Source organism: Miscanthus floridulus, chromosome 1 (genome assembly GCF_019320115.1).
Source record: "Miscanthus floridulus cultivar M001 chromosome 1, ASM1932011v1, whole genome shotgun sequence".
Classification (NCBI taxonomy): domain Eukaryota; kingdom Viridiplantae; phylum Streptophyta; class Magnoliopsida; order Poales; family Poaceae; genus Miscanthus; species Miscanthus floridulus.
Window position 1 is genome coordinate 53665273 of NC_089580.1, and position 27294 is coordinate 53692566.

The 27294-nt window shown below is 43.8% G+C and overlaps 1 protein-coding gene and 1 long non-coding RNA gene across 5 annotated transcripts; both read left to right on the forward strand.

Moving 5' to 3' along the window:
- Window positions 1-5103: 5103 nt before the first annotated feature.
- LOC136520582 (potassium transporter 27-like) lies at window positions 5104-10304 on the forward strand. 2 transcript variants are annotated; one of them, XM_066514168.1, is made up of 10 exons: window positions 5104-5435; window positions 5562-5784; window positions 6759-7007; window positions 7132-7182; window positions 7872-8132; window positions 8238-8290; window positions 8391-8505; window positions 8598-8852; window positions 8969-9774; window positions 9905-10304. In XM_066514168.1, the coding sequence occupies exons 1-10, from the start codon at window positions 5265-5267 to the stop codon at window positions 10157-10159; spliced, it is 2439 nt and encodes an 812-aa protein (XP_066370265.1). In that variant the 5' UTR covers window positions 5104-5264; the 3' UTR covers window positions 10160-10304. The 2 variants fall into 2 exon arrangements, with proteins under 2 accessions (XP_066370265.1, XP_066370346.1); XM_066514249.1 differs by having other exon boundaries at window positions 8637-8852.
- An 11008-nt stretch (window positions 10305-21312) lies between these two features.
- Window positions 21313-24613, forward strand: LOC136483943 (uncharacterized). Of its 3 annotated transcripts, XR_010765704.1 has the most exons (6): window positions 21313-21739; window positions 22027-22175; window positions 22304-22395; window positions 22498-22777; window positions 23281-23511; window positions 24374-24613. It is a non-coding gene; the product is annotated as an uncharacterized lncRNA (long non-coding RNA). The 3 variants fall into 3 exon arrangements; XR_010765703.1 differs by lacking the exon at window positions 24374-24613 and having other exon boundaries at window positions 23281-24343; XR_010765705.1 differs by lacking the exon at window positions 24374-24613 and having other exon boundaries at window positions 21313-21722; window positions 23281-24343.
- Window positions 24614-27294: the final 2681 nt, after the last annotated feature.

The window sequence follows — 27294 nt, forward strand, 5'->3', positions numbered from 1 at the left end:
CGTCCCTCTTATTTTCTTCCACGTGGTCGAGATTCACTTGCTCATCAGGGTTTGTAGGCAGTTTGGAAGAATGACAGGCTACCCACCACCGCTTTACTCCACCAACCAAGAATTGCACGGGTGCGTTATCGATTAATAATAAAGCTACAATTTAGAGGTGTGTGTGGTACAACTAACAGTGTTTTGTTGCAGGTATGACCGCAGGAAGAGGTACAAGACCAAGGATTGGCGCGTGACACACAACGCGTACATCCACTTGTGGTAGAATAGGGAACGGTAGCCGGTCCATGCAGGTCCCCCACATGACCAGCACACCTTCGACGAGTACCTGCGGTGGCTTTATAGGTCTACGAGGACACATATCAAGCCCCCGTACACTGAGGAGGCGATTGACGAGGACTCAGAGGAAGATGTGCTCGAAGATGTGTACGACGTTGCCACTAGGGACGACACACAACTACAGAGAGCCCCGCTTCAAAGATACGTGGTATGATACTCGAATGGTACAATTTGTTATCCATTTGGTATTAAGTATGTGTACTAAAACTGTCCAACCGCGTTTCTGTACCCAGGCGACACAATTGTAAAGAATGTCCAACGAAGCAGCGTTTTGGCTTCGCGAATCTAGAGGGTAGGGGCCAGACATTCTCGAGGCTTTTGTGGAGGTAAACATAAACTTGTTCGTTCCAAAAATATATCTTTAGTGTATATGTGTTTGGGAAATGTACTAACTTTAACGTCTATTTATACAAAAGGTGAAGCGGAGCTGCAGGAAGCTAGCTCAGAAGCTGAGCTGCATGGATACTCCTTGGGTGGAACCGCCATTCCCGGCATGGTCGGGTGGCACGTCTTCAGGCTCTTTGAGGACACCAGTCGGCTCTTCTCAGCCCGTGACAGGTGCCACTTTCGCAGTGCGTACACCACCACATCATAGCGCTGGGAAGGACCCTACAAACAAGGACGACGATGACGACGACGACCCCCTAGGCTTTCACAAACAGCACCACCAGTGGAACGATTGGCCACAAGACGAGATCGGCATGTCTCAGCTAGGTGGTGCCCCGCTTAGTACCCAAGGAGCCTTATTGGTAGTAACAAAGGTAGTTTCTTTAAATACGTAGGCTCTATGAACTAATGATCATAAAGATTATAAGTAATCGTGCATATCATATACTTGCAGGGTATGAGCCATATGCACCGCAACACGCCCAAATGGACGTTGGCTACACTCCCAATGTGTTGCCAACAAATCCGAAGAGACAGAGGCGTCCGAGAGATCCTTAGACTCCTGGGTCTTAGTTTGTTAGGTCGAACGAATATTGGCGTCCGAAACTTGCAGGCTTAGTTAGTTATGTTATGTCGAACTTATATCGAACCAATGAAAATGTTATGTGGCAGCTTGTCAACTTGCGCATGGACTTCATTTATTTGCTTCTTATTCGTTTCAATGCGTCGTGGCTGCACTGCCGATGAGATTAACTAGCAACTAGTTCGGGAATCGGTAGTCCCAGCATATCTCGCCACTGGTGGCCGGCGTCTTGACCCCGATCCTCCCAAGCTTGGTCATCGCCGCCACGAAATCGCTGAAGAAGGCACCCTGGTTGGACACGCAGTAGTCGACCATGCTGCACGACCTTATGTCGGACTAGAGCACCCGCTCGGAGCCCACCGGCGAGGGGTCGAGGAAGGCGAAGGCGTTGGGGTCGGAGCTGCAGGTGCCGTTCAGCTGCTATGTGAAGCCGGGGTCCATGATCGCGTCGCTGCCGATCCTCACCGACAGTAGCCGATCTTCTGTCTGCGTCCAGGTCCTGCCGTGCCGTGGTCTATGGCACGTCACTGCCGCACCGTGGTCTATGGCGTGGCAGACCCTGCCACGTCACCGGTCAGCATTTCCGGTCGTCGCCACGTCATCCACCTGCCGCGCCACCATGCATGGCGCGGCACAGGCTTTTCGCCGAGTCATGGCAATAGGCGCGGCCAAAAGTGTTAGTTTTGAAGAAAAAAAACAGTGTTAGATTTAAAATTAGTTTACAAAAAGTGTTAAAAATAAAAAAAATCACCTAAAACAAGTCATGGAATTCTTCAATGAAAGAAAGTCTCATGGAAACATTTTCAACGAGATAAGAACCATACAAAATAGATTTCTTGATTTTTTTTTAGGAAAACTTTTTTATTCGCTGTTTGTTCTTTTATCCTAAAGATATGCAGAACGGGTGTATTATGAAATGTTCGTGGTCTAGCTTTGCGCCTACTCACCTTTTTTCAATATATTTTGAAACTACTGCAAGAAAATTTAGACATGCCTTGGATGGAGTCGAAACTGCCTTGAAATTCGACAGCACCTGAGAATTTCAACCTTATTTACCAGAACAACTTACCAAGCAATGACGTATATTGGTGTGAATTTCAGCCGGAATTCGCTGAAATTCACTGTTCACTCTCTCACAAATTCCTCTAAGCGACCAGGGCTACCTGTAGGTTTTGGAAAGTGACATTAGAATTGCACACGATTTGATTAGCCTTGTAGGCTCAGTTTTTGTAACTGTGTGATGTCACCTAAGAGTTTTTATGCCTCTGCACGGTTATTAATACTAATGACACAAAGTGTTAGAAGTTTCTGGAAAAACTCAAAATCCAAGGTTAATGAAAACTCCTTATATGTATTTATTCTCTTTCATCTGCTCGGTCAAAATAGATAATTCTATTTGTCTTTCTATCCTCCTTTATATTTTTTTGACATTTTTTCATCATACCTCCATGTATGTTTGAAATGTTATTAGTTGAAACCTTAGCCTACGATATGTGTTTAAGGGACTGTTCTCCTAAATAGCCATTTGTTAATCTGTTTAAATAGTAAATAATGACCATCTGTGTCATTTAAGCTCCAAACGGTGAATTAAACAGTTGGACCATCTTAAACTGTTCAAAAACCATCTAAATTTTCTATACTGAATCAAGTTAAACACGATTAAATGAGCTAAATGACCATTTAACTCACCATTTAGTTAATAGGAGGATTACAGCTACCACATTGGCACCCAACTAATTAACTCTTAAGTATATGAGGTGAAATGAGATTTAATTTTCTTCCCAAAAAAATATTTGGTAGAATAGTTATTTTTTACATGTGTTAATTTGTAGCATATTTCATTTTTACATACATAAATATGTATATTTTTGTGTTACTATACAAAACCATTTAGGTCGTTTGACTCCTTTTAAACCCCGTCTGAACGGCCTAAATGCTAAACAACAACTACTAAAAAAAGACTTTACGAGGCGGTGTCAAAACATTAACCGAGGCGGTCACAAAATCCAACCTCCTCGGAAAATGTCGGATGATTAATGGAGGTGGTCATTTTATTTACCGAGGCACCAAAAAATAACCGGCCAAAGCGATCAACTGAGGCGGTCTTTTTATTTACGGAGGCGATAGGAAAATATCTGCCTCCTAAAATTGATTTACGGAGGCGGACCTTGTAAGAGATCCGTCTCAAAAAATGGATGTCATTTTCGGAGGCAGACCTCCTAAATGGCCCGCCTCGGAAAAAGGACAAGGCCCAACAGGCCCAGGTGAGGCCCGATAGGCGCGTTCAATTATAAAACCGTAACTTAGGGTTTCCTCTCCTCTTCCCTTTGACCAGCTCCCTCTCCTCTCCCCAACATCGGCGCCTCTCCTCCCTCTCCCCAACAGCGCTGCCGGTCTCCTCCCCCTCCCTGAGCGCGCCCCCTCCCTCTCCCTCACCCTCTCCTTCTCGGGTGCGGGCCTCCCTCTCCCTCTCGGGCGCGGGCGGCGTGGCCTCGCACGAGCGCGGGCGGTGCGGCCTCGCGCGGGTGCAAGCGGCGCGGCGTCCATCGTGCGGAGCGGTGGCACGGCGCGACGTCCCCCGCGGCGCCTGGATCTAGCCAAGAAGCAGGGCTACGATGAGGAGCAGCGGTCCCGCGTGGCTCCACCGAGGGCCCCGGCGAACAGGTGCCCGAATTCGGCGGTGGTGCCCAGATCTGGCGAGTGGCTGCGGCAGCACGCAGATCCAGCGAGCTGCGGCGGTGGTGGCGCGTGGATGGGCTCGATGGGCTTGTCCATGAGTTTTCTTTTTCTATTTTTTTATTTATTTTACCGAGGGGACATTTGAACCGCCTCGGGAAATAGTGATTTACTATGACTTTTGGACCGAGGCGGTTGTGATGCCCGCATTGGTTAATCGATTTTGCCCGCCTCCAAAAACATTTGTGTAGTATATTAATTAGTAATAGTAAGTAACCTTGTAATTCAGAATATTAATAACTTCGATCAGATCTGCTGCATGCAGTTATATATTTTATTTGTCGCCTGGGCACTTATGCAAAACGAAGCAGTTTCCGCGTGCTCTCGCGTCTGAACCCGGTGACTGGAAGAAGCAAAAGCGACAAACGAATCGGTATTGCAACGCTGCCATGCCCGTGCGTGTCACGATCGAGATCGCAAATGATGCAACTGCGAACGGACGCGCGCGATCGAACTGGGCAGGCCTCAACTGAGCTTTACGCTTCCGGCGACTTCGGAGGCTTCTACGCGGACAAAGCGATGCTAATGCCAAAATTAATTAAAAGCGCCTACCGCGACAGTTCACACTTTGACTGCGTATCTATTCCGTGGCGAGTACGTAAATTAAATATATGATCCCAACGATTATTTGTCAAAGATTCAAACACGACAGGAGATAAAAGCCGGCCGCTCTCGATGTGCGACACTGCATCCATGGACTGCCACAGGAATGCTGAAGAAGGTGAAGTAGCTACTCAGCCTGCTCGCTTGTTGATTTCAGCCAGAGCTTATTAGTCATGGTACAATGTTTTTTTCTCACAACAAACCAGCACCAGCTGAACTTATCAACCCAGAACAGCGATCAGGCTGACTGACGAAAGTGGCGGCTATCGATGATGCATTCTGTGACGACCGGACAAACCTGAGGGTCTCGATCGAGTCCAACGACGATTTTTCAAAGATGCAACCAGCACGTGGACGAGAAGTAACGAAGCTACGTACTAGGTACCAGAGCCAGCAGCTCCTCAGGGGACAGAGCTTATAAAAGGGAGCCCAAGCTCTTGAGCTCGCTTAGAGCTCGGACGACGTACTTGTCACGTACTACAAGTGCTGCGGTACTAGCTATATAGTGCTAGTACATATCCTTGTGTACGTAGCAGCACAGCTCCGATCCTGTGTGATTCCACCTCATATAGAGAGCAGCAGCAGAGACGATCGAACTATCTATCAGCTGGTATGTATGGCGGCCCAACAAGCAGCTGACAGCAGAGGAAGTAGGGAAGAGATCGTCATCGTGGACCTCGAGAGCGATGAGGCCGCCGTCGACGTCGACGTGCCGGCGACCATGCAGCGGCAGGATTCCCTGTACATGGCCGCAACAAGAGCCGCCGACGCGAACCACCACGGACAGGTTGTTCAATATATACCTAGCTAGCTAGTAGCTTGTTTGTTAAGTTGTCAGGACGTTCGACATATGAAAATTTGAATACGTACACCACGTACTGATCGATGAACTTGTGCGCGTAACAAAACACAGGATAGCTGGGCCAAGACGCTGCGGCTGGCGTTCCAGTGCGTGGGGATCCTGTACGGCGACATTGGCACGTCGCCGCTGTTCGTGTACTCGAGCACGTTCCGGGACGGCGTCGCCCACCCGGACGACCTGCTCGGGGCGCTCTCCCTCATCATCTACAGCTTCCTGCTCTTCACCGTCATCAAGTACGTCTACATCGCCCTGCGAGCCAACGACGACGGTGATGGTACGTTACGTCAGCAACTAACCAAAAACTTCCTCCTTGCTTCTTGCTGTCATGCAGTACAGTACTGTGGTACATACTAGTCCAATGCGAGACTAACTCGCCAGATATGCACCGGAGACTCCATCGTAGGCCTTGTTTAGATTGTAGTTTTTTCGCTCTCTTCATCACATCAAATCTTTAGACACATGCATGAAGTATTAAATGTAGATAAAAAAATAACTAATTACACAGTTTGATTATAAATTACGAGACGAATCTTTTGAGCCTAGTTAGGCCATGATTGAACAATAATTGTCAAATACAAACGAAAGTGCTACAGTATCAAATACTGATTCCTAACCCCAATCTAAACAAGGCCATAATTCATATCAAGTCACGTCAAAGATATGCAGTAGTAGTTGAGGTTGTGTTTAGTTCGAGGAATTTGAAATTTGGGGCTACTGTAGCATGTTCGTTTTTATTTGGCAAATAATGTTCAAACATGGATTAATTAGGCTCAAAACGTTCGTCTCGTAATTTCCCACCAAACTGTGCAATTAGTTTTTTTTTCGTCTACATTTAATGCTTCATGCACGGGCCGCAAACATTCGATGTGACAGGTACTGTAGCACTTTTTGGGATATTGGGGTGGAACTATAAAAGGGCTGATAGTACAAGCTAGCTAGCTACTAGGTGTTATCTGAGACTGAGATGGGTGCAAGTATCTGAGTGAACTGTAAGTTTGGACTTCCTGGACCAACTTATGAGGCTCCAATAACCATTTAACAGCTAGGTGACAGAAATGTCATGCTCTTTTAGTCTTTTCCCTTCATTCACCGTTGCTTAGCCCATACCCATCCAATCCAAAGACTTTGGCTGTAAGATGTGATAGCAGAAGACTGCAAACAGTCAGTAGATGCAGTAAGAAAAGTCGTAAAACAAACAAACAAATTAAACCCCATCCAAAAGCAAACTGATGATTCCTTCTGCTCCAGGTGGAACTTTCGCGCTCTACACACTGATTTCTCGCCACGCCAAGGTAAGCCTGATCCCGAACCAGCAGGTTGAAGACGAGCTCGTCTCCAAGTACAACCGCGACAAACCGCCGGCGACGCTCCAAAGAGCGGAGTGGATGAAGGAGCTGCTCGAGACCAACAAGACTGTAAAGATTTCGCTCTTCCTCATCACCATGCTCGCCACCGCCATGGTTATCAGCGACGCTATTCTGACTCCTGCAATTTCAGGTAAAAAGAAAAACTTATCTTGAGTACATTATCTGGATTACAGTATATTTCCAAGCAAGTAATATCAAGTACAATATGCATAATCTAACATGGTTCCGTTTTCCTCTTGTGTGAAAATGTGCAGTTCTCTCTGCTGTTGGCGGTCTAAAAGAAAAGGCATCTTTTCTTACAACAGGTATGAGGAAAACCACTCAAAAGTTGTTCTAGATTCTCTTTTTTTGCCAACGTGCAACTCAGACATGTATTTCATAAAGTTATTCTAGATTCACTTTCATGTAAGAAATCCTTGAAGTAAGTAAGAACAGAATATTGTGGCAGCAGAAAATTTGAGGTCCTACGTTTATTCTACACGCTTGACTGTTTATGATTATGACATCTCTAGCAGCTAATAAACTGAAGACTTGCAATAGACTGTCGTTGTTACCAATTAATAGTCCAGACAATAATCTATAGGGATGTTGCCTCATTACCATCCAATCTGCATGAATAGTCTCCACATATATGTAATGTAATGTACGAATGACTCTGCATCACAAGTATATACAGTGCACCTAAAATGATTCCACGCCTCTGTTATTGACTTCCAAACCTGCCGGCCATCTTTCGAACTGAAGACATGGAGTGAACTGTCGCCGTTAGCAATTAATATGTGCCCCAGTATAAGAAGTATATGTGGCTGTGACACCAGTAGCCTCCGTTAGTGACATCTAATTCAATAAAATGCACAGGATTCATTGTCTGTTTTAACTGCACACAACCGACTACATATGAATGAACTTATACTTCGAAGAAAATATGACACAGTTCTTCTAGTACATATGAATGAGGTGCATGCACAACAATGACATGTGATATTTTACACAGATGAGATAGTCTGGATCACCGTGGGAATTTTGGTGGTGCTGTTCGCAATCCAGAGGTTCGGGACAGACAAAGTCGGTTACTTGTTTGCGCCGATCATCCTCCTCTGGCTGCTCCTCATTGCAGGCGTTGGGTTATACAACCTGATAAAGTATGATACCGGTGCTCTCAGGGCATTCAATATGAAATACATCATCGACTATTTTAGAAGGAACAAGAAAAAAGGATGGGTCTCCCTTGGAGGCATACTCCTTTGTTTCACAGGTACCTTTGTGTATCAAGAAAATAGTGGCCTATTGTGCTAGAATCAGGAGTCTGCACAGCATGACACTGAATGCATACTGAAGAAATATTCTGCAAATATCGCAGGCACGGAAGCTCTTTTTGCTGATCTAGGATACTTCAGCATCAAATCAATCCAGGTATGTGTATCATTTAATATTTATTAAAGAACAAAAGATCATTAATTTATCATACCACTAAAAAATCCATAAGACTAATATTCTCTTTCATCTGCTTCAGCTAAGCTTTGGCTTCGGTTTAGTCCCGTCAGTACTGCTTGCTTACATTGGGCAAGCAGCATATTTGAGAGTACACCCGGAGGATGTGGCTCACACTTTCTACAGATCAACTCCAAGTAAGTATAGAATCCAACACTTGGTATCTCACTGGTACATATGGACATCTGAATTCTTTACAAGATGTTTATATATATCCACTTGGATGCAGTCTCGTTGTTCTGGCCAACATTCATTCTTGCACTAGCAGCATCGATCATTGGAAGTCAAGCCATGATCTCCTGCGCCTTTGCAACAATTTCACATTCCCAAACACTTGGTTGCTTTCCAAGGGTAAAGATACTGCACACCTCAAGGCAATACTCAGGCCAATTGTATATCCCTGAAGTCAACTACTTGCTGTGCTTGGGTGCTTGCCTTGTCACAATTGGCTTCAGGACAACCGTCATCATTGGGGAAGCTCATGGTAAGATGCTATGAATTTATAATTCTAGTCACATTTGTATTTCAATAACTCTGCTCAAATGTGCCTATCTGCAAATCTAAAAAATGTGACTTTGTCTCTTCCTTCCTTCCATGTAGGTGTATGTGTTGTTCTTGTGATGATCGTCACAACCCTATTGTTGACAATCGTGATGCTCCTAGTATGGAAGATCAGTATCTGGTGGATTATTGCGTTCTTTGTTGTTTTTATGTCATCTGAGTCAATTTATCTATCTGCTATCCTATATCGATTTGCACATGGGGCATATGTGCCTGTGGCAATGTCAGCATTCCTGATGGTGGTGATGATTGTATGGCATTATGTGCATGTGAAGAAATACAACTTTGAGCTCGAACACTCTGTGCCCCGTGACAAAGTGAAAGAACTCCTTGAGTGCCGTGACATACAGAGAGTACCAGGGATTGGCCTCTTCTATACTGAGTTGGTTCAAGGCATACCCCCAGTGTTCTGTCATCTCATCGAGAAGATCCCTTCCATCCATTCAGTGCTCATTTTCGTCTCAATGAAGCACTTGCCAATTCCATCTGTCGACATGTCAGAGCGCTTTCTCTTTAGACAGGTAGACAGAGAATACTATAAGGTATTCCAATGTGTGGCACGGTATGGGTACCGAGACCCCTTTGAGGAGGCCAAGGACTTTGTTGATAAACTTGTAGAGCATCTCCAGTACTACATCCGGGATGTCAACCTCTATGGTGTGGGTTGTGAGCCGATGATGAAGCAGTCCTCTAGCTACCGCAGTTCTCGTGCTGAGAGCTTTAACAGCCATGAAAAACCCAAAGTAAAGGCGGTCTATGCTGAGGAGATGCTCACACCAGCAGAGTCGTTCTCAGAGCACGCAAGGCAAGCTAGTGGAAAGAGCAAGCGTTTTGCACAATTTCAGGTGACTAATCTATTGCATTATCCTCATATAAACATAAAGACACCTACATTCTGTAATGACTTGGTTTTATCAGTATCCGTTAATTTTCTGTTTGAATGGTGGTACTGATGCTTGTTCAACTTTGTGTCAGGGAGACAAAATGAATATAGTAGAGATGCTGAAGATTCAGCAGGAGCAACAGGCTGTCCTTGAAGAGATGAGTAAAGGTGTGGTGTACATATTTGGAGAGAGTGAGGTGGTGGCAACACCCCATTCCTCACTCATTAAGAAGATAGCTGTCAACTACATATACTCTTTTCTTAGAAAGAACTCGAGAAATGGTGAGAAGATGCTGTCAATACCCCGCCGCCAGATCCTAAAGGTCGGAATCTCATATGAAATCTAAGGAATGTGGATGAAGAACAGGATATCTGATTGCACACACAACTTTGATGCCAAAAAAAGGACTCTGTATTCATTTATTTCATGGAGATTAATGTGCTTGATTTACTACAGCAATGATGGATACAGAACTTTAGTTTTATGCATAAGTGTTTCGCTGATATATTAATCATGGATATTAAGTTACTAACCAAAAAGAAGGGGGTCGGAGAAGCAAACCGATTATGGCATCACAGAACTCAAAAGACAACCTAACTTACAAGGTGAGGACCATCCTAAGAATTCTAGATATTGATAACAAGAGATCGCGAGCGCCATCACTTAGTTAGAATGCTGCAATCTGTCTCGAACCCATAAGTCTACTCCCAACCAAGAACCACAAAACAAATCCTCTCTCAAAGGGAAGGCGCAAGCTTTTCATGTTCTTGCACCCAAGAAAAAAGCTTTCAAGAGATATGGTCCTGTTTGTAGATCAAGCATAAAGACCTCTTCTCACTAAAGCCTTGGAAAAAAATTACCCATGTATCCAAGCTGTGGCCTGTTGTGTTGAACAAATAGGTTCTAATATCTCAAATAGACCATGTTGCTTGCCACCAATTTCGGCAATATGTTGCCTCCACCTAGTGTCGTATGGTACTACGGTCACTTGTTCTTGAAATAAGTTGAGAGAAATCTCCTCAGATTCTATCATATATAGAAACTAAATCAGTTTAGTTTTACAAACCATCATTCCAGGAAATGCTATTACCGAGCGAACACCTTTATAGACAACAAATGACAAAAGGAAAATCCCTGAGCATCTTCCTCATGTCCACCTCCCCTTTCTCCTAATTCCTCTTTCTAATCAGCCCAGAATCCATCTAACACCAAGAACTTTGAAATTGATTCGTACTTTTTTTTTTGAAGAAAAAATTGATTCATACTACTAGGCTGCTGACCTCAAAGTGATTGGAGAGATGTATACAGTAAGGATGCAATATGTACTACACTGCTGTATGTAAGCAACATGAATGGTGGACTTGCCTGAGGGCTCATCACTGCTGCGCGGCTCTGCAGAGTTTCCAATATGTAGTGGCAGCACGTGGATTCTCCCATAGCCTGGGGGTTCGTCTGAACCTAGAGCAGAAATTCTTCTCTGGACCAAGTCCTAAAATGCTTGCAGCAATGCAGCAAACTTCACTTCAGGGCAGTGGAGCGTGATCCCCTCCTTGTGGCACACTGGCACTACACAAGTAGGCCACGCCTTAGGGATCCCCACGCCTTAGGATCAGATGAGAAACAACAACATAATGCAATGGCAAGTCGGAATCCAGACGGAATGGAATGGCGTTGGGAAGATATGAGAGGGGCCGGGAGCTCATGAGGTGGGAGTCGGCGGTCGTTCCGGGTCCTCGATGGCGACGAGGGAGCGGAGCGGGGACGTTAGCAGGCGGAGGCGCTTGTGGTGTTGCTGCGGCCTGCTGGAGAAGAGGGGACGAGCGGTGGGCGTCCCTGCCGGCTGCCGTTGTCATTCTCGTTGCTGCCGCGGGGGGGTGCCGGATAGGGAGTCGGAACGGGGAGGACGCAGCGGAGATGCGTTTGTTCCGGTGAACTTGAACCCTTCTTTTTTTTTCGTCCAGAAAGAAAACCTTCCACAAGGGATTTATTCCACCTCGAGATTTGTAATTGTAACGTAATAAGATTTCAACACAAACACAAACTTCGAATCGATTCGTGCCAATGTGAGTCTCTGCAGAAACTTTCCAGACTATTTTGAATCATCTAAATCGCTATCTTTCCTTGTTTTAAAGGCCAAGAGCATCTAAGATATCTCCAAATCATCATTTGGATGGCCATTTATATATAAATTGCTATCTATATCTTTTACCCTCGAATAGCTTGTCTATATTCGGCGCATTCTAGAGAGTTAATCTTGCTCTTTGTCTTTAACTAGCGAGAAATACATAATAGAAAATGGTAATATTTGAAGATATATTTAAAAAATATATTGGAGGGCATTTTTCTACTAAAATCTCAATTCCTATTGATAAGAGAGGATTTACAAACTCTTCGAGATGCTCTAAGGTCTCCTTTAAAAGATGAATTTTTTTCATGTTTTCATGTAAAGCAAAATGATTTTTTGAAAATTTCTACATGACTGATAAAATTATTGTATTCCAAAGATGATCTATTTACAATTTTACCCTAACTTTTTGAATCCGAAGCCACCTCACCCCTTAAATTCCGTTAGCTAAAGGCCCATAAATGAATTAATGAAAAAAATGAAAAAAAAAACAAAGACCATACTAATCTCTAACCTTATTGTAACCCTCCTGGGCTCCTGGCTGATGGTTGATTAAGTATATACAACTTGTTAAAATTTGCTTACATCTGAAATTTTTTTAGATTTTGCTATAAAAATTATTTCAAAGTGTTATCAAGATATTTTATATCAAAATTATTTCAAAGTGTTGTCAAGATATTTTATATCAAAATAGATGGCTCTAGTTTGCCCTATGGGTAGAGATAGCCTAACTGATCCTCCAATTCACGTGTGTAACACCTCTGGTGTTACGATCTTGCTTAGTACTTAGATTAACCCCTAAAAGAAATTAATAAAACAAGTTTTCGGGTGTTAAAATTTTTAAAACTCCCAAGAAAGGATAATTAAATTGTAGGTCTCATTTTTATGAGAAGAGAAGCGAACGGGATATTGCGAGTTAGTTCAATTAATGTGTGAACGTGCTTATGAAATTCTAATAAGAAAAATAGGATAAGTGGTTTTAGATGTTCGGCATGAAAAACAATTTCTATAAATGAAAATGTGACATAGCTTATAATTAGAAAGTGCCATTTTTGAAGAATTATAATGTGCAAAATACTTAAATAGTGCTTTAATATTGTGTTCCCACGAGTTAGTACGAAGTATGGACTAGGTCATGACATGTTGTCTAGTTGAAATTGACGAAGTTCCGACCTTTTTAAAATTCAATCAAAGGTGTTAATGGTTGTTTAGTTCAAGCGGGACTCTCATCCTTTCTAAGTCTGTAACGATGATAGACAATGCCATTTTGGCATTTGATTTCCAACAAAAATGGTTAAGCACTACATCCATATTCTTGCACCAGTGGTTGCTTCTAACTTAGCACTTGGGCAAGGTGTAGGTCGTAGTTGAGTTGGATGTCAACTTGAACTCTTAAAAATTGCCCAAACTTCAATCAGAACGCACTAGAACCTTATCACTGGTGCTCTGCTCGTGAACCAGTGCTCAAGTGACATGATCACCTTGGCATCCTCCTCTCTCCCTCTTTAGTCACTCTTTAGTCTCGACGATTGCTTCGTTGGATAGCGCGTGGTGTGGACTTTAGGTTCGTGTAGTTGGTTGAGCCTTCGTGGCTTTAGTAAGTGGTTTTTGAACCGCTTTAAAAAGAGTGTGTGGCATCGTTCCTCAGTTCAGAACCGGAGGTCAGGGTCGCCATGCGCGCAGGGGCGCTGCGGGCGCCGGGCTTCCGCCGTGGTCGGGCGGCGTTCATTGGCAGCTCGTGTGCTGGCCGGTGCCGTGCCGCCTAGGCCTTGCGTGTCCGGGCCCTGCTGTCGTGGCGAGCGCGCGCCATCGATGGTCACTGGTTTCCGTGCTGGGCGCCGGGGCATGAGGAGGCAATGGCCGGCGTCGCACGGCTCCCGTGGCGCTCGCTCTACCTCTTGACCTAATTACCATGTCCAGCCTTGGACATATACCACTGCCGCCGTGTCGTGGTCATCGGGTCCCATCACCATGACGATGGACACCTCGCTGCCTCGCCTTTACTCGCTAGCCGACGGCGGCGAACTCTGTCCGGTTCTGGCCGCTCAAATTCATTCACGATGTGCCAAACCTTCTCGCCTCCCGACTATGCTCACGTGTGTGTGCTGCATTCCCCGGTCGGTCTCGCCCTATTTTAAGTCACGCGGTTCGCTTGGGTGACCTTTCCATCCACGCCGTACGAGAGCCGCCGCTCTTTCTCTCCTCCTAATTGCCTAGATCAGGTTCTGCAGCGCAACGCTTCGTGATCGTGGGTGGCTTAGGCAGTAGGCTTGACGGTGTTGTTCTCCTCAAGCCGGACGAGCCTTGGCCATCGCCAATTTGGTGTTGTACTCATCGTCGGTCATCTCGCCGCCATGGTATAGCACGTGTGGTGGTAAGTCCCTACACTTAGTCTTAGTTCGATTCAAGTTAGCCACAGACGTACCTTGACCCCCTTGTGTCGGTGCTCGCCTTGGGTCCGTCGAAGGCAGGCTGACACGGCCATGCTGACTTGGGAGGCCGCCATCGTCGCCGCGTGCATGTGGCCAACTTCCTCTAGGGCCTCTCCCTTCTCACCGACACCTCGGCTATACTCATGGTATGGCACTGATGCTCGTGCACCACTTCCCTTCCTTCCCCGTCCTCGCTCGCTAGGATGATTGTGCCATTGCCACGGATCGACGCCTACCACTGCAGCGTATCTTAGGGCATCTCCTCATATCCCACCGCTACCCGTCACCGTCATGTGTACCGTAAGTGGTGATAGGCCCTTTGGGCAGGTCGAAATATGTCCTGTTTGCTCGATGCAACCGCAGGTTGCCGCCGGTCGTCGCGGCGTCGTGCGCCCACGCCTAGGGGTATGGCTGTTGCAAAGACAAGGTTTTGCAGGGTGCTAGCTACGAAGTGTGTCTCTGCTACAATAGTGTGTTTGACGACGTGCAATAAGTTGTTAGATCGAGGGCTTTCCTGCAAAATCATCAGCGCGCGCGAGCCTCTTGGCCTTGGGCCATTGCTGGGCAGTTGCGTCGCGCGCTGTCGCGCATGGCTTGGGCCAGACCTGGCTGCTGGGCTAGAAAGGGGTGGCTGCGGGTCCTTTTTCATTCTAAAGCATTTCTTATGCAAATACTAAAAAACAAACTTGTAAATCTCGTAGAAATTTATGTAGTTGACCAAAAATTGTGAAACTAATTTTGTTCAGTTTCTAAAATCATGATCTACCTGCTAGTGTATTTGGTTCATAGGGTTCTAAAATATTTCACGGTTGCCATAAATATTTTAACATGCTCTAATATTATTAAAGTATGAACTTGTAGGAATTTTTGTGGCAAAATAATGATAGTATTAGCTTTGAAAATTTTACAGTAGCTTCGCAATATTACTGTGCTTTCTGTAAATTTTTGGTAGCTCCAGGATAATTATTTTGCTACGATAGCTAATGAGCCCTAGTTCGAATATATATATTAGACGAAATAAAGAAACGCTTTAAAAGGGTATAACTAAAACACTTGTGGTAAAATAACGCTTTGTCAATAACATGAATACGTAGCGTAGTACGTTAGTCGTTAGAGCCAGCTCGTTTGCTTAGCAGCGGAATCGTACCTCTGTGTTGCGATTGTCGTGATTATTTATGTTTCCACGTTGCATCCGCGAATATCATAATAGGGCCAACGATGGACCGTGGAGTCGACCGGAGTAGCAGAGAAGCTGGTGCTTTGATGATCGCGTCACCACGATGGAGTGCTAATCTTTGAGTAAATCTTACCCAGGCAAGCCCCGGTGCATAACCCCTATTATTCTACACTTTTATTTTATGCTTGTGCATTAAGTTTTAAAGAGATGAATTAAAACCACTTGCATATATATATATCCTTATCCTATGAGTCTTACTAGTATGATAGGATCGTGTAGATTGCTATGCTACATGATTCCGGTAGAAGTCGAATGATTGCCTATCACTCGTGAGAGAGGAAATATATTATTATTGCTATTATATTATTATCACCTGAAAAATATATATGAATGATAATTGGAGACCGGACGGAATGGTACTTTGGATCTGGACTTGGTTTGGTATTCGAGCGAGCCTCGGATTGCACTTGTTCCGCCTGTGTCGGTTAAGGACCGACCGTTGCATTGGGTTCTAGGCAGGTCACAGACTTATTATCCTAAGCACATACTTGTTTATGGGAACAGGGAAGGCTCGCTGCTCTCTTGTCATAGGTTCTGGCTCTTTCTAGATCGATTGATTAGAGGCGGGGATGGTGGAGGTCTAAGCACCACACTGAGTCTAGGACTCAGGTGTGGGGGCTTGGAGTCCAAGTTTGGATGGAGACCTGGACCCCTTGACAGAAGAGTGGTGGGTTGGTCCTGCTTGTGCTTGGGGTACAAGCGGGGCATGTGTTTCGGGATACCCAGCTGGGCACATTGATTCGCGAATCACCGGGTAATCCGGTACGACTTGTCTACAGTCTAGCACCGTAGTTAGAACTAGGGATATGAAAGATGGAAAAATAATTCTGATTGCTTACCACCTGCTTGAAAGTAGCACATGTGCTTACATAGAATGGTAGTTAATGAACTAATGATGACTGCTAATGAAATTGAATATAAGGACACATACTTAGTAATGCTTCTTGCGGATGCAATAACCCACAAGCCAGATAGCCTTACATATCCTTGGAGTCTTTTCTTTCCTCCTGACAGGTAAGTCTTGCGGAGTACAATTGAGTACTCAGGGTTTGTTCTACCCTGTTGCAGGTGACAGGAACATGTGGAGCTGACACTTGTGTGTGGTAACCTCCTGGTGGGCCCAACGAGGATTTCTTTAACGTTGCGGACATAAAGTTTATTTGCAACTTTCACCCAAAATGATTTACAATGAAAAACTTATAACCTGTTAGGATGTATATAACGGATCATCATGTTAATGTTTGACTTGTCATTAAATGATTTTATTTCCGCTGAAACTCTGATAACATGGTTATATTCCGCTGTTATAAACAATAAATATTATACTCTGATGTTGCATGGAAAGTGATGTAAGAAATGACTTAAGAATGTTATAAGTTTTATTTTCTCATTTGTGATCCTGATATAAAAATGTGGATTTTTTGGTTCTCTCTTGGGGTGTGCTCGACGGAACTGCGTAATTTAGTGTCCTCCCTTAAGTACTTAGTGTCTAATGGAAGACAAGAACTCCTGGAAGCATTAGATTAGGTAGTTCTGCCACAACGTGTCACTGTGCCCTTTAGTCTTTCTTGTGTAAAACCATTTCTATTACACTCGTTAATCCTAGTGTAAGGTTGTATGTTTATCCTATTATTTCTATCACACATGTATATACCTATGTTGATGCTCTGCTAATATGAAGCAGCCACACGTGCGAACCATTTTGACATGATTTTGAATATTAATGTAACGTCTCCTCATTGTTGCAGGCTCCCCAGGTGGATCATGATGCTGTGATGGATATGAACTTGGAGGAACCCCAGACAATCTTACCGCAACAACTTCCACAACTCCAAACCAGACTATAGAGGTATTAGCACTTGATGAGTTCATTAGCATGGTCACTAAGCCGGCACCACCACCTATCCTGTATTCCCTCTGATTTGTCCACTGATCCAGCCACACCTAGCAATCACATTTAGGAGGAGACTTTGTTGCGTTGGCCTCGCAGTCACAACCTATTGACACCAAAAGAAAGAGTTACAGACTCTCTGTAAAGTAGGAAAAAAATCACCCGACCACTGTCAAAATTGTAGAGTTCTCCTAGTATTTTTAAGTAATAATAAAACAATACCATTAGTCATAGCATATGAGAATCCCCACTAAGAGGCATTTGATAGAAAAAGTTTATACTAAATGTTGAATGCTAAACATTAGGAGAACCCCGCGTTACTAGAAGAAGGTGTAGATTCTAGTTGTGGAGAGAAGTAGTACTCAATTAACCCAATATCTTCTAGCAAAAAATTAGGTGAAGTTACTCCTAATATGTCATAGGATAAGGCAGGTCTTCTTGATTTTTATGCACAACACTTTGATTGTCCTTTGACTAGAGATAAGATGGGAGCCATCACAATCTTGATTGAGGCGGGATGCTCTCAGAAGAAGAAAAATGGATCGGCCAGAGGCCTGTTTAGATGCCGAAATTTTTGGCAAAATGACACTGTAGCAGTTTTTGTTGTTATTTGTCAATTAGTGTCTAATCATAGTCTAATTAGGCTTAAAAGATTCGTCTCGTGGATTTCGTCTAAACTGTGTAATTAGTTTTATTTTTTATTTATATTTAATACTTCATGCATGTGTCTAAAGATTCGACGTGATGGAGAATCTTGAAAAATTTAGTATTTTGGGAGGGAACTAAACAGTACCCAGGGTCACTACAACAGTTTCCACCTTGGCAATTTGAATGCCAGGCCACATCGAGGAAGCTGCCTCCCAAGTTGGGTCTGGGAGCTCTCGGGGAAGAATTCACTTCTAGTTTGCAACTGTTAGCTTCAGTTGTACGTCCGCTGATTTTGGTTTTTTTCAGGTTCACCCATAGTTGGAGTCTGTTAGATGTCGGTTCCAGCTCAGTTTGTATTGATTCAATAATCTTGTTTTTGGAGCATCTTCATCAATACTAGAAAAGTCTTACGAAAATAACAAATATGAGGTTTACGTGCGCTAAAGGATGAAATCAAGGATTTTTGTCTTTTAGCTTAGTGCATATGAACTTAAAATTTGCCATTTTTGTATGAATTTTCTAAATACGAGTTTGATTCTAACTCTTGCATGTGAGTACATATTTGGTTCATACATGTTCAACATGTGCTATCCTCACCGTCCAACACTGCATCGAGATGTGTGCAATCCAAATCAGTAGTGTGAAGCAGCAGTGGGGCAGTGGGAAACAGCAGTGGGGAGAGTGGGAACACGAATCTCAAAGCATTTTTTGGACGGTGTAGATAGTGCATGTTCAGCATGTACATGCTGCAACACATTATCGCACCGTAGATGTGCGAAGCTTTCAGAAAAAAATTGATAGGACGAACGTATTTTGCCAGACACATCATGCGTCCGTGCTCTGTTCCACGTGTGCTGATGCGGCTCTTAACTCCAGATACTTAATCGCTGGACCTGCGGGGATGCCACTCCCGAACATTACATTAACAAGAAGAACATTCTCACGTAGATTTCAAAAAAACTTCTGAACCTCTGTCCTCACCTATACACAGCGGCATCAGTACCTTTGTGAGAACAGAGTCGGCGGCACCGTACCTCTGTGAGAACAGAGTCGTTCCTTAGACCTGTGCTTTGGCGTAGGACAGACGAGGAGATTTTTTTAACCCTAAGCCTGAAATTAGTTCCCACGAGGAGTTAAACATAGGACCTAAGAAATGCCGCTGGGACGCTCTAATCAATTGGACTAGAGGCCTTTGGCCACATACTCAATTGCTGCGGTCTCTTGCTGCCGACGCTCGGCCACCACCACCGTTGCGGTGCTGCCACTCCAGGCGATCGAGTTCATTTGCTGCATCCACTAATTTGTAACTTGTACGTTAGCCTACATCGCTTATCCAGGTCGGTGATGGGATTCTCAAGTTTCATGTCAGCTCCAAGATCATGGCAAAGTTCAATTGTAGGAATATTATTAATCTTTAGTTCTTTACAAGAGACTTTGACACTACAGAACTGACATTCACCCCCTGGCCCATCACTATGTGGCTGCCGCACCATCACTATCGGTTGGTGGCTTGAACCGAAAGTGATAGGATAGGACTAACCAGCAGTGATATTTTAGTCATCATTGCCGGTTCCTATCACTGCCTAGTTTTTTGCTCGAAACCGACAGTGTTATTGGGTCATCACTATCGGTTTGGGAAATGACTCGGCAGTGATAGACTGCACGAAAAAACTTAATAACTTTCTCATATGATGTCCTGTGAAGAGAAAAACTTTATACCAAAGTGGTAGTATTCGACGATATCCACAACTTTATAGTTTCAAACTTTTTTTATTTGAGATTGTTTTGATGCTGAAATATACATCACAGAGTTCATACCCAAGGAATCCATATGCTACTCTATAGTCACAAGTGAGTGTGTAGTGGTAGGGAATGATCTCGGATGGAGAAGCGACCCAAACAAAAGTTCTATATCTCAATAAGTTATGAAACTTCGTAGTTACACAACTTTTTTATTTGAAGTCGTTTTCATGCCAAAATATTTGATTCACAAAATTTTATAGAGTTCATATACAAAAAGAATCCATATGCTCTATAGTCACAAGTGAGGGTGTAGTGGTAGGGAACGATCTTCGATGGAGGAGGGACCAAAATAAAAGTTGTAGATCTCGAAAAGTTATGCAACTTTATAGTTGACAATTTTTTCATTTAAAATCATCCATCCAACCAAAGTTTCACGTTCGAAATTCGAAGCTTTCAAATGACTTCGGATGGAGAAACGACCAAAACAAAACTTGTAGATCTCAAAAAGTTATGAACTTTATAGTAGACAACTTTTTCATTCGAATTCATCTATGCAATGAAAATGGTAGCTGAATTTGCTCACATTTTAAATTCAAATTCTTCAAACGACTATGGATGGAGAAATAACCAAAACCAAAGTTGTAGAATTCAAAAAGTTATAAAACTTTGTAGTTGGCAACTTTTTCATTTAAATTCGTTTATGGTACCAAATGCTCATTTTAAAACTAGATGAACATAAAATGGGATGACGAATATCTGAAATGGATACAAGGTGTTCTATGGGTGGAGTGGTTAGGGGATGAACTCGCAAAGTCTGAGGATGTGGATTCGAGCGCTGGCAGCCTACGAAGCGCTTGTTTTTCACGCGAAAAATCACGTGACTTCCGACTTCGGACGGCGCGTGTGTGGTTGTCTAGTGGGCTCTCTCTCAGTATTAAAAATTGCTATTTTTTCAGCCCGACTTTGGTGTTCCGAAAAACCTCACCACTAAGCCCCTCATCACTACCGCTTTAGTTTTGTTGGCTCAAAAACCGGCAATGATGAGGTTTTTGAACCGGCAGTGAAAACCCTATTCTAGGGTGCGGGAACATCTTAACTTTGGGAAGGAGATAGCAGTGTGTTCTTGTTAAGAAAAATGTGATGGCAAATTTATACTTAAAAAAAGATGGAGATCTTCATGTAGTGGTTGGTAGTTCTTTACTCGTTCTAACCTTACGTTGATCACATGAACCAGTCAGCTTATGTAGTTATTTGTTACACTTCCATATAAATGGATGGGGGGGGGGGGGTGGATTATCTCTGTCTCTACAACAAAAAGACCCAAATGTCATCATCATTGCCCCACTAATCACCCCCTCCGTGATTAACTGCGTTAATCACCCCCCACCGAAAAAAAATCAGCGATTCGCCCCACGCCCCCTCCCCCGCCCCACTCGGCTCTCCACGGAACCACAGTCTGCCCCGCTCTCTCTACCGTGGAACTGCTACCCGCGCACGATGCCCACCTCCGCAGCTGCTCCGCGCGATTAGTGCCGGTAATCATCCCCGCCGCCGTCGATGACGACGAAGAAAGCCAGGACCAGGAGACCCCAGTCGCCTCCGCTGATAGTCTTGAGTAGAGGAGGACCAAAAGAGAAGACGAGGATGCCGAATCTTGGGCCTACCCCCACCATTGCCTGCTGTTGCCTGTGCTGCCGTTTGTCGCTGCCTTTTCTTCTCTAGTTCAGTGCGCCTGCTGCTTCTCTCTCATGGCGACGACTGGGTGGCCGCACTACACCATGTGCCCATGTCTTCGTTAGGCCCTTCACTGGATCTTAACCTGACAATTTTCCGGTGAGGAGAACCACCAGGTGTGCCAACCCCTTCTCTTCCTGCTGTGCAAAACAGAGCACCCAAACCCCTATTTTTATTTGGATCTGATCTAATTACATATAGGTGTACATGTATTATGCCTGCTAACTTCGATCGCTTTCAAAGATTATCATGTGTACATGTGCACACCCATGTCCTTTACTGGATCTGCGCCTGCAGAGATGTGTGCTTTGCACTGAATGTTCCTAGCCCTTCTGCTCTTCATCCTCCCCACCTTGGTGGTTATCTTTCTTTTAATATTTCTTTCGTGTGCACTCTGTTGCAGGTTAAGCAAACAACAGCTACTGTTGGGGCTTCAGTTACTGTTAGCCAAGTTGGAAGCCGTCCACCAAGCACAACAGCACCAGTTACCATATTCCACCAGCATCAAGAATGTCGAAAAGGAGATGGCAAACAAGATTTATGACCTTTGCGGTACGTCAACATTGGGATAATTTGGTTATGGATTTAGGGATATATGTGTAAATTGTAGGAGCCCAGTGCAGTTACGCATTGGTACAGCGTGTTAAATTGATCTGATGTGTACATTTGTTGAATTCCAGTCATCAAAGAGTCAGATACTGGACGGCCTCCATCAAGCCAATGTGATCTTGTGCCAGACAACTAGATGATGCAGTAGGAGCAACCATTGTAGGTAAATCACTATATTGGAATGCACTGCAGGCGATTCGTAGTTGTATTGTGCCCTGCTCTTATGCTTCCTTGATGTTATTCTAACAATATGTTTTGCATCAAGGCCCCCATAACAGCTTGAAGGAGAGGTGAGGAGGATCCATCCAAAGGGTGACCTTCAGCTGCCGCGGCTAAGGGAGAGGGAGGGGCGACCTCCTGCTGCCACCACAACAGATCAAGGAGAAGTGAATGAGGAGCCATACGCTAACCAATCATGGCAGCACTTATCCCCTATCATGCTGGATCGGCTCCTTGCATGAGTGCTCGTGGCAGCCCAGTGTGGAGGAGACTGGTGGCAGGGTTCTGAATTTGCAGCTACGCCCAACTAGTTGCTGGCTTTGCAGGTAAACAAAGCAAATTTAAACATTCCCCATGGTGAAAATTGTAGGCGTCATAGCAATCTCACTGGTTACTCACCGCATCTTTGATCCTGGTGTGTTCAATTAGATAATGGCATATCTTTCTATAGATTGTCTGCTGCAAGTTGAGGTTCACCAAGATCTCATTATTGTGGCAAACATGAGGTATTAGGGCCTTGTTAATCACCAAAAATCATAGAAGCAAAACTTCCAATATTTATATGACAGTTCATCAGAAACTATCAATGCCTAATTTGTTCGTTGCTTCTTTACAGTTAAAACAGTGACAAGCAACAATTCCACTCTTTTTTGTTGCAACCAAACCATTTTTCCATTTCAAGTAGAAATATAAATTGAGCACCTTATGGTCAATAATACAACTCTCATCCTTAGAAATATAAGCAACTACTCATGAGGACGATCCACCTCATTGTTGAGTGCCTTTGCTTTGGAAGACCGTAAGTACTTGACCACTTGATATTATGTAGGATTTTTGTAGGGTCAGAAATAAATAGGAGATGAAGTCCAATTGCTGCTCATTAGGACTCTACCAGTTTGGCTTCCAGGTGATTTGCACAGAAAAGGATACAACCCAAAATGGAGTTTCTACTTGGCATCTATGTTAGGCACAGTTGAAGTTCAGGCCATGCAGATTGTTATCACAGTTCATATTAGCAATGTTCAGTTCATGGAGAATCAAAAATCTTACATTAGAACTTGTATGTGGTTTATGTCAGTTGTGCTTCTTTCTTTGGTAAAAAGAAACCTTTCTAATTTGGTCTCGTGCTTGTGGTTTATGCATATCTGTTGCTTGAAAATTCTTAATTGATTTACCAGATGAAGTGTTATGAGGAGCCACACATATACAAAACACTATGATTCCTCTTTGTTTGCTGTTTTTTTTTACGCAACTGTTTGCTGTTTTTAGATGGAGCAGAATGTTTACTTTCCATAAATTAGTGCCAAGTTTGAGTACTGATAAATTTGAGTAATTCCATACTCAGTTCTTCTTTTTTCCATCATACTTATGGAATTGCTCTATACAGCCTTCTGAATCTGGGAGCCTGTTCATTTAGTGCCTTCATAAAAAGTCTTTAGCCTCAAAATTTGGTTGATGAGTGTTGATGGATCTATTGTCTCACTTTTATGAAACATATGTCCAAGGCTTCACTGCAACAATGGGTAATTGGGTCAATTAGATGCTTAATGATTCTTGAAGGCTCGGTCCCAATGGCATTTTTGCATGTGTATTTCTGAACATCATGGTTCCCGTGTGTGTGGCATGAGGTTTCTGTAGCACTACATAATCTCGACTATTTAAAAGGTATAAAATCATTTCGTATAATCTTTTTTTTTCTTTTAATACAAATTTTATTTTCCTTTCTTTTAATAATTAGGTTGCCACTTGTCTGAGTACTGATAGGTCTTTGATATATTCTGTGTGGAAATTCTCAAATAATAAGGCATTGGGAAAGTAGTTCTGTACTACATTATTAACATACATGCATAATTGTTTTTTTGCATACTTGAATTTCCTATCTTAATGTGATAATTGCAACAATTCAATCTCTCTATTTATAGTGGGCAGACTGCAAGAAAGGAACCTGATTTGGAAAACCTTGGAGAGTACCGTAGACCACAACTATGGGACCTCGGCCGTGCTTTTGGCAAATTGAAGATGAAGTTGTAGGCAGTGTTTTCCTAAACGCTAAACGGTAACATGGTCGGTCACCTACCGTTTAGCCATTATTCAGTCAAAACATCACATTAAACGGGCTAAACGGCCAATTAAACGGGGTAAACGGGTGATTAAACGGAAACAGGCGCACCACCGTGTAGCGTTTACATGGTGTTTAAATGGGCATTATGTTTGCCCTTACACGGTATTTTTTCAACTAAACTGAATTTCAGAGCATTGCTTAAGCAAAAGATGTGCTGGTTTGATTTCATGCGAGCTCTCTCTTTCAGTAACATTCATCTAGTGTCTCTCCTACCAACAAATTATGGCAAATGCATTTGCACTTTGCAGCCGACAGTGGTTTCCTCAGCCTCCCATAAGCATTTTGCTTGGTGGTAGAAGCAAGTTAAGTTGAGCACTAAACCAATTTGGTTTTTCTTGAACTGAGTAGAGAATCTCTTTGTTATCACCACTGCTATGGTTTTATGCATCCTAACTTCTATCTGTTCCATTTTAAAAGTAGCTACATAGAAATCTCTTGAGCTTTTGTAACCTAATCACATAATAATCTAATAATCTATCATTTTGACAATTTTGTTTGAGCCTCTTAGTTGTATTTCCTTGTTCTATTTTTTTTTGTTCCCGTAGCAACGCACGGGCACTCAACTAGTATATTACTGAAAAATGACTTGTGATGAATGACTATCATTTGACTTGCATTTTTTATACCATTATTGGCTTGATTCGGGGTATGGGTGGCCTTTTAGGGTCCAGGGAAAACCCAAGCTACTAATGATGTAACTAACCACCTAGAACCATGCATTTTAGTTGCTTGCATTGTTTCCTTGAAACCTCAAATCCTCATTATGGCCCACTTCAAATTTTCGTGTGTTGTGGGTATTTGGTACTATTCACCATATAAGATAAGAATCTTTGGATCTCATGAGTGCTCGTGAAATTCGTGTCAAGCCTCATATGCTCCATGCGTTGTTAATTGATAGACCAGGATCCTAAGGGTTGCCCCATAGGGCCGATTACTCGCCATGGGCCTAGGCCGCCTTATAGTCTGCTTGAAGACATGAAGCAATGTGGCGTGATCTCCAAGCTATGAAGGACCGACCTAGTCGGATTACTAGGAAAATTAGTCTCTATAATATGAACTAGAACTCTGCTGTTGTAACTGACTAGGACTAAAACAATACGTCCTGCCCTCTGGATTATATAAAGAGAGGCAAGCGCGCACCCCATATACAACGATCAATCATACGCAACACCCTAACGCAAAGGCATCATGTCTAACTGGACTAGAGTATTATGCAATTCTATTGCAACATATGAATATGTTTACTTTTTTTAATATTAAAGGAGGATATTTCTTGTCTAACATTGCTCACAACCATCTATAGGGATTTGACAGACCAAATCTCTCTTGTGACTATGAGTTAGAGTGACATGTTCAAACATTGTACAGAGTCTCATTCCAAAATGAATTGGATTACATAGTGTTTCATGGTCTCTCACTCTATCATATACCATACAAGTTAGGGTAGCATGTGACCAGGCATCGTACAAAGTTCGATTCTAAAGTGAATTCAAACACATGACGCACTACTGCAAAAAACTTTTTGGAGGCGGGCCTTTTGGATTAACAAATGCGGGCAACGCAACCATCTCTGTCGAAAGGTCACGGTTAATCCGTGAACTATGGAGGCGGTTGCCTCGTCCACCTTGGTTAATTCCATTAACGGAGGCAGGCGTCATTTAAAAAAAATAAAAAAGCCTGAGCGAGCCCAATCGAGCCCATCGTCGAGTCCAATCAAGCCTGCCATCATCGCGTCAACACTGCCGCATCTAGCTCGAGGCTCCTCACTGTGGTTGGATCAAGCCCCACCGTATGTGGGCAGATCTGGACCCTGCCATCGCCGGATCTGGACTTGCCGTCTGACGGTGTTTTGTAAACTAGACTAGTAAATTTATTCAATTGCAGCGCTACTCTAGGAAGACGATGGTAGCATCCAAAAGACATGAGGATTTATACTGGTTCAGGCCGGAGCCCTACATCCAGTCTCAGAGATGATCGAGTGCGTGTTCCTCGTTTGAATGCTCTGAAGTTCTTACAATGGGGGGTACAAGAATGGTGGAAGAGGTTGGAGAGCTAGAGCTAGGAGATGGACTACCTAGAGGGAAGCTCTAGGAGCCCTACTATGATGGAGAATGAGTATAATGGTAGAGGATGCGAGATGGGTGCCCTGGCTACCCTTATATAGAGTTTGGGACCAGGGCATGTATAGAGAAGGAGGTTCTCCCGACCGAAGGGTCGTAAGCCTGAGGAAGGTCCTAGCTAATTTGGCTTGCAAGCTATGTCGTCTCATGGTGCACGTCCAGGCGTGGTTGTCATCACGGTCCTATGGCCACGTCGCGGCATGGTGTGGTATGGTGCTACTGTGCTAGCCATGGTGGCACTGTAGGTACAGTGATGGTTCGCCAGCTGTCCTATGCGACGTGGTCTCCACTGTGGCCTTCATCATTACCTCCTGGTTTCCTAGGGCATTGTACAGGAGTTGGTAGCCACCCCTGGATCATTGATCGCCTTGTTGGTTTGGGAAGCTGAGGGCCATGATCCTGATCGTTGGGGTCTTGGCTCCCGCCGGGTTGGATGACCTCTAAGTCAAGGCCTTCATCGTGGATCCCATACTGCAGTGGATAGAATCATACATGCATCCTATCGGACCATATTTGGGTGGTGGCTATCATACTAGTCGTCACCATCTTGGGCAGGTGTTGTCTTGTCTAAGCTACGTGGTGCAGGGATGGTGTCTGACTA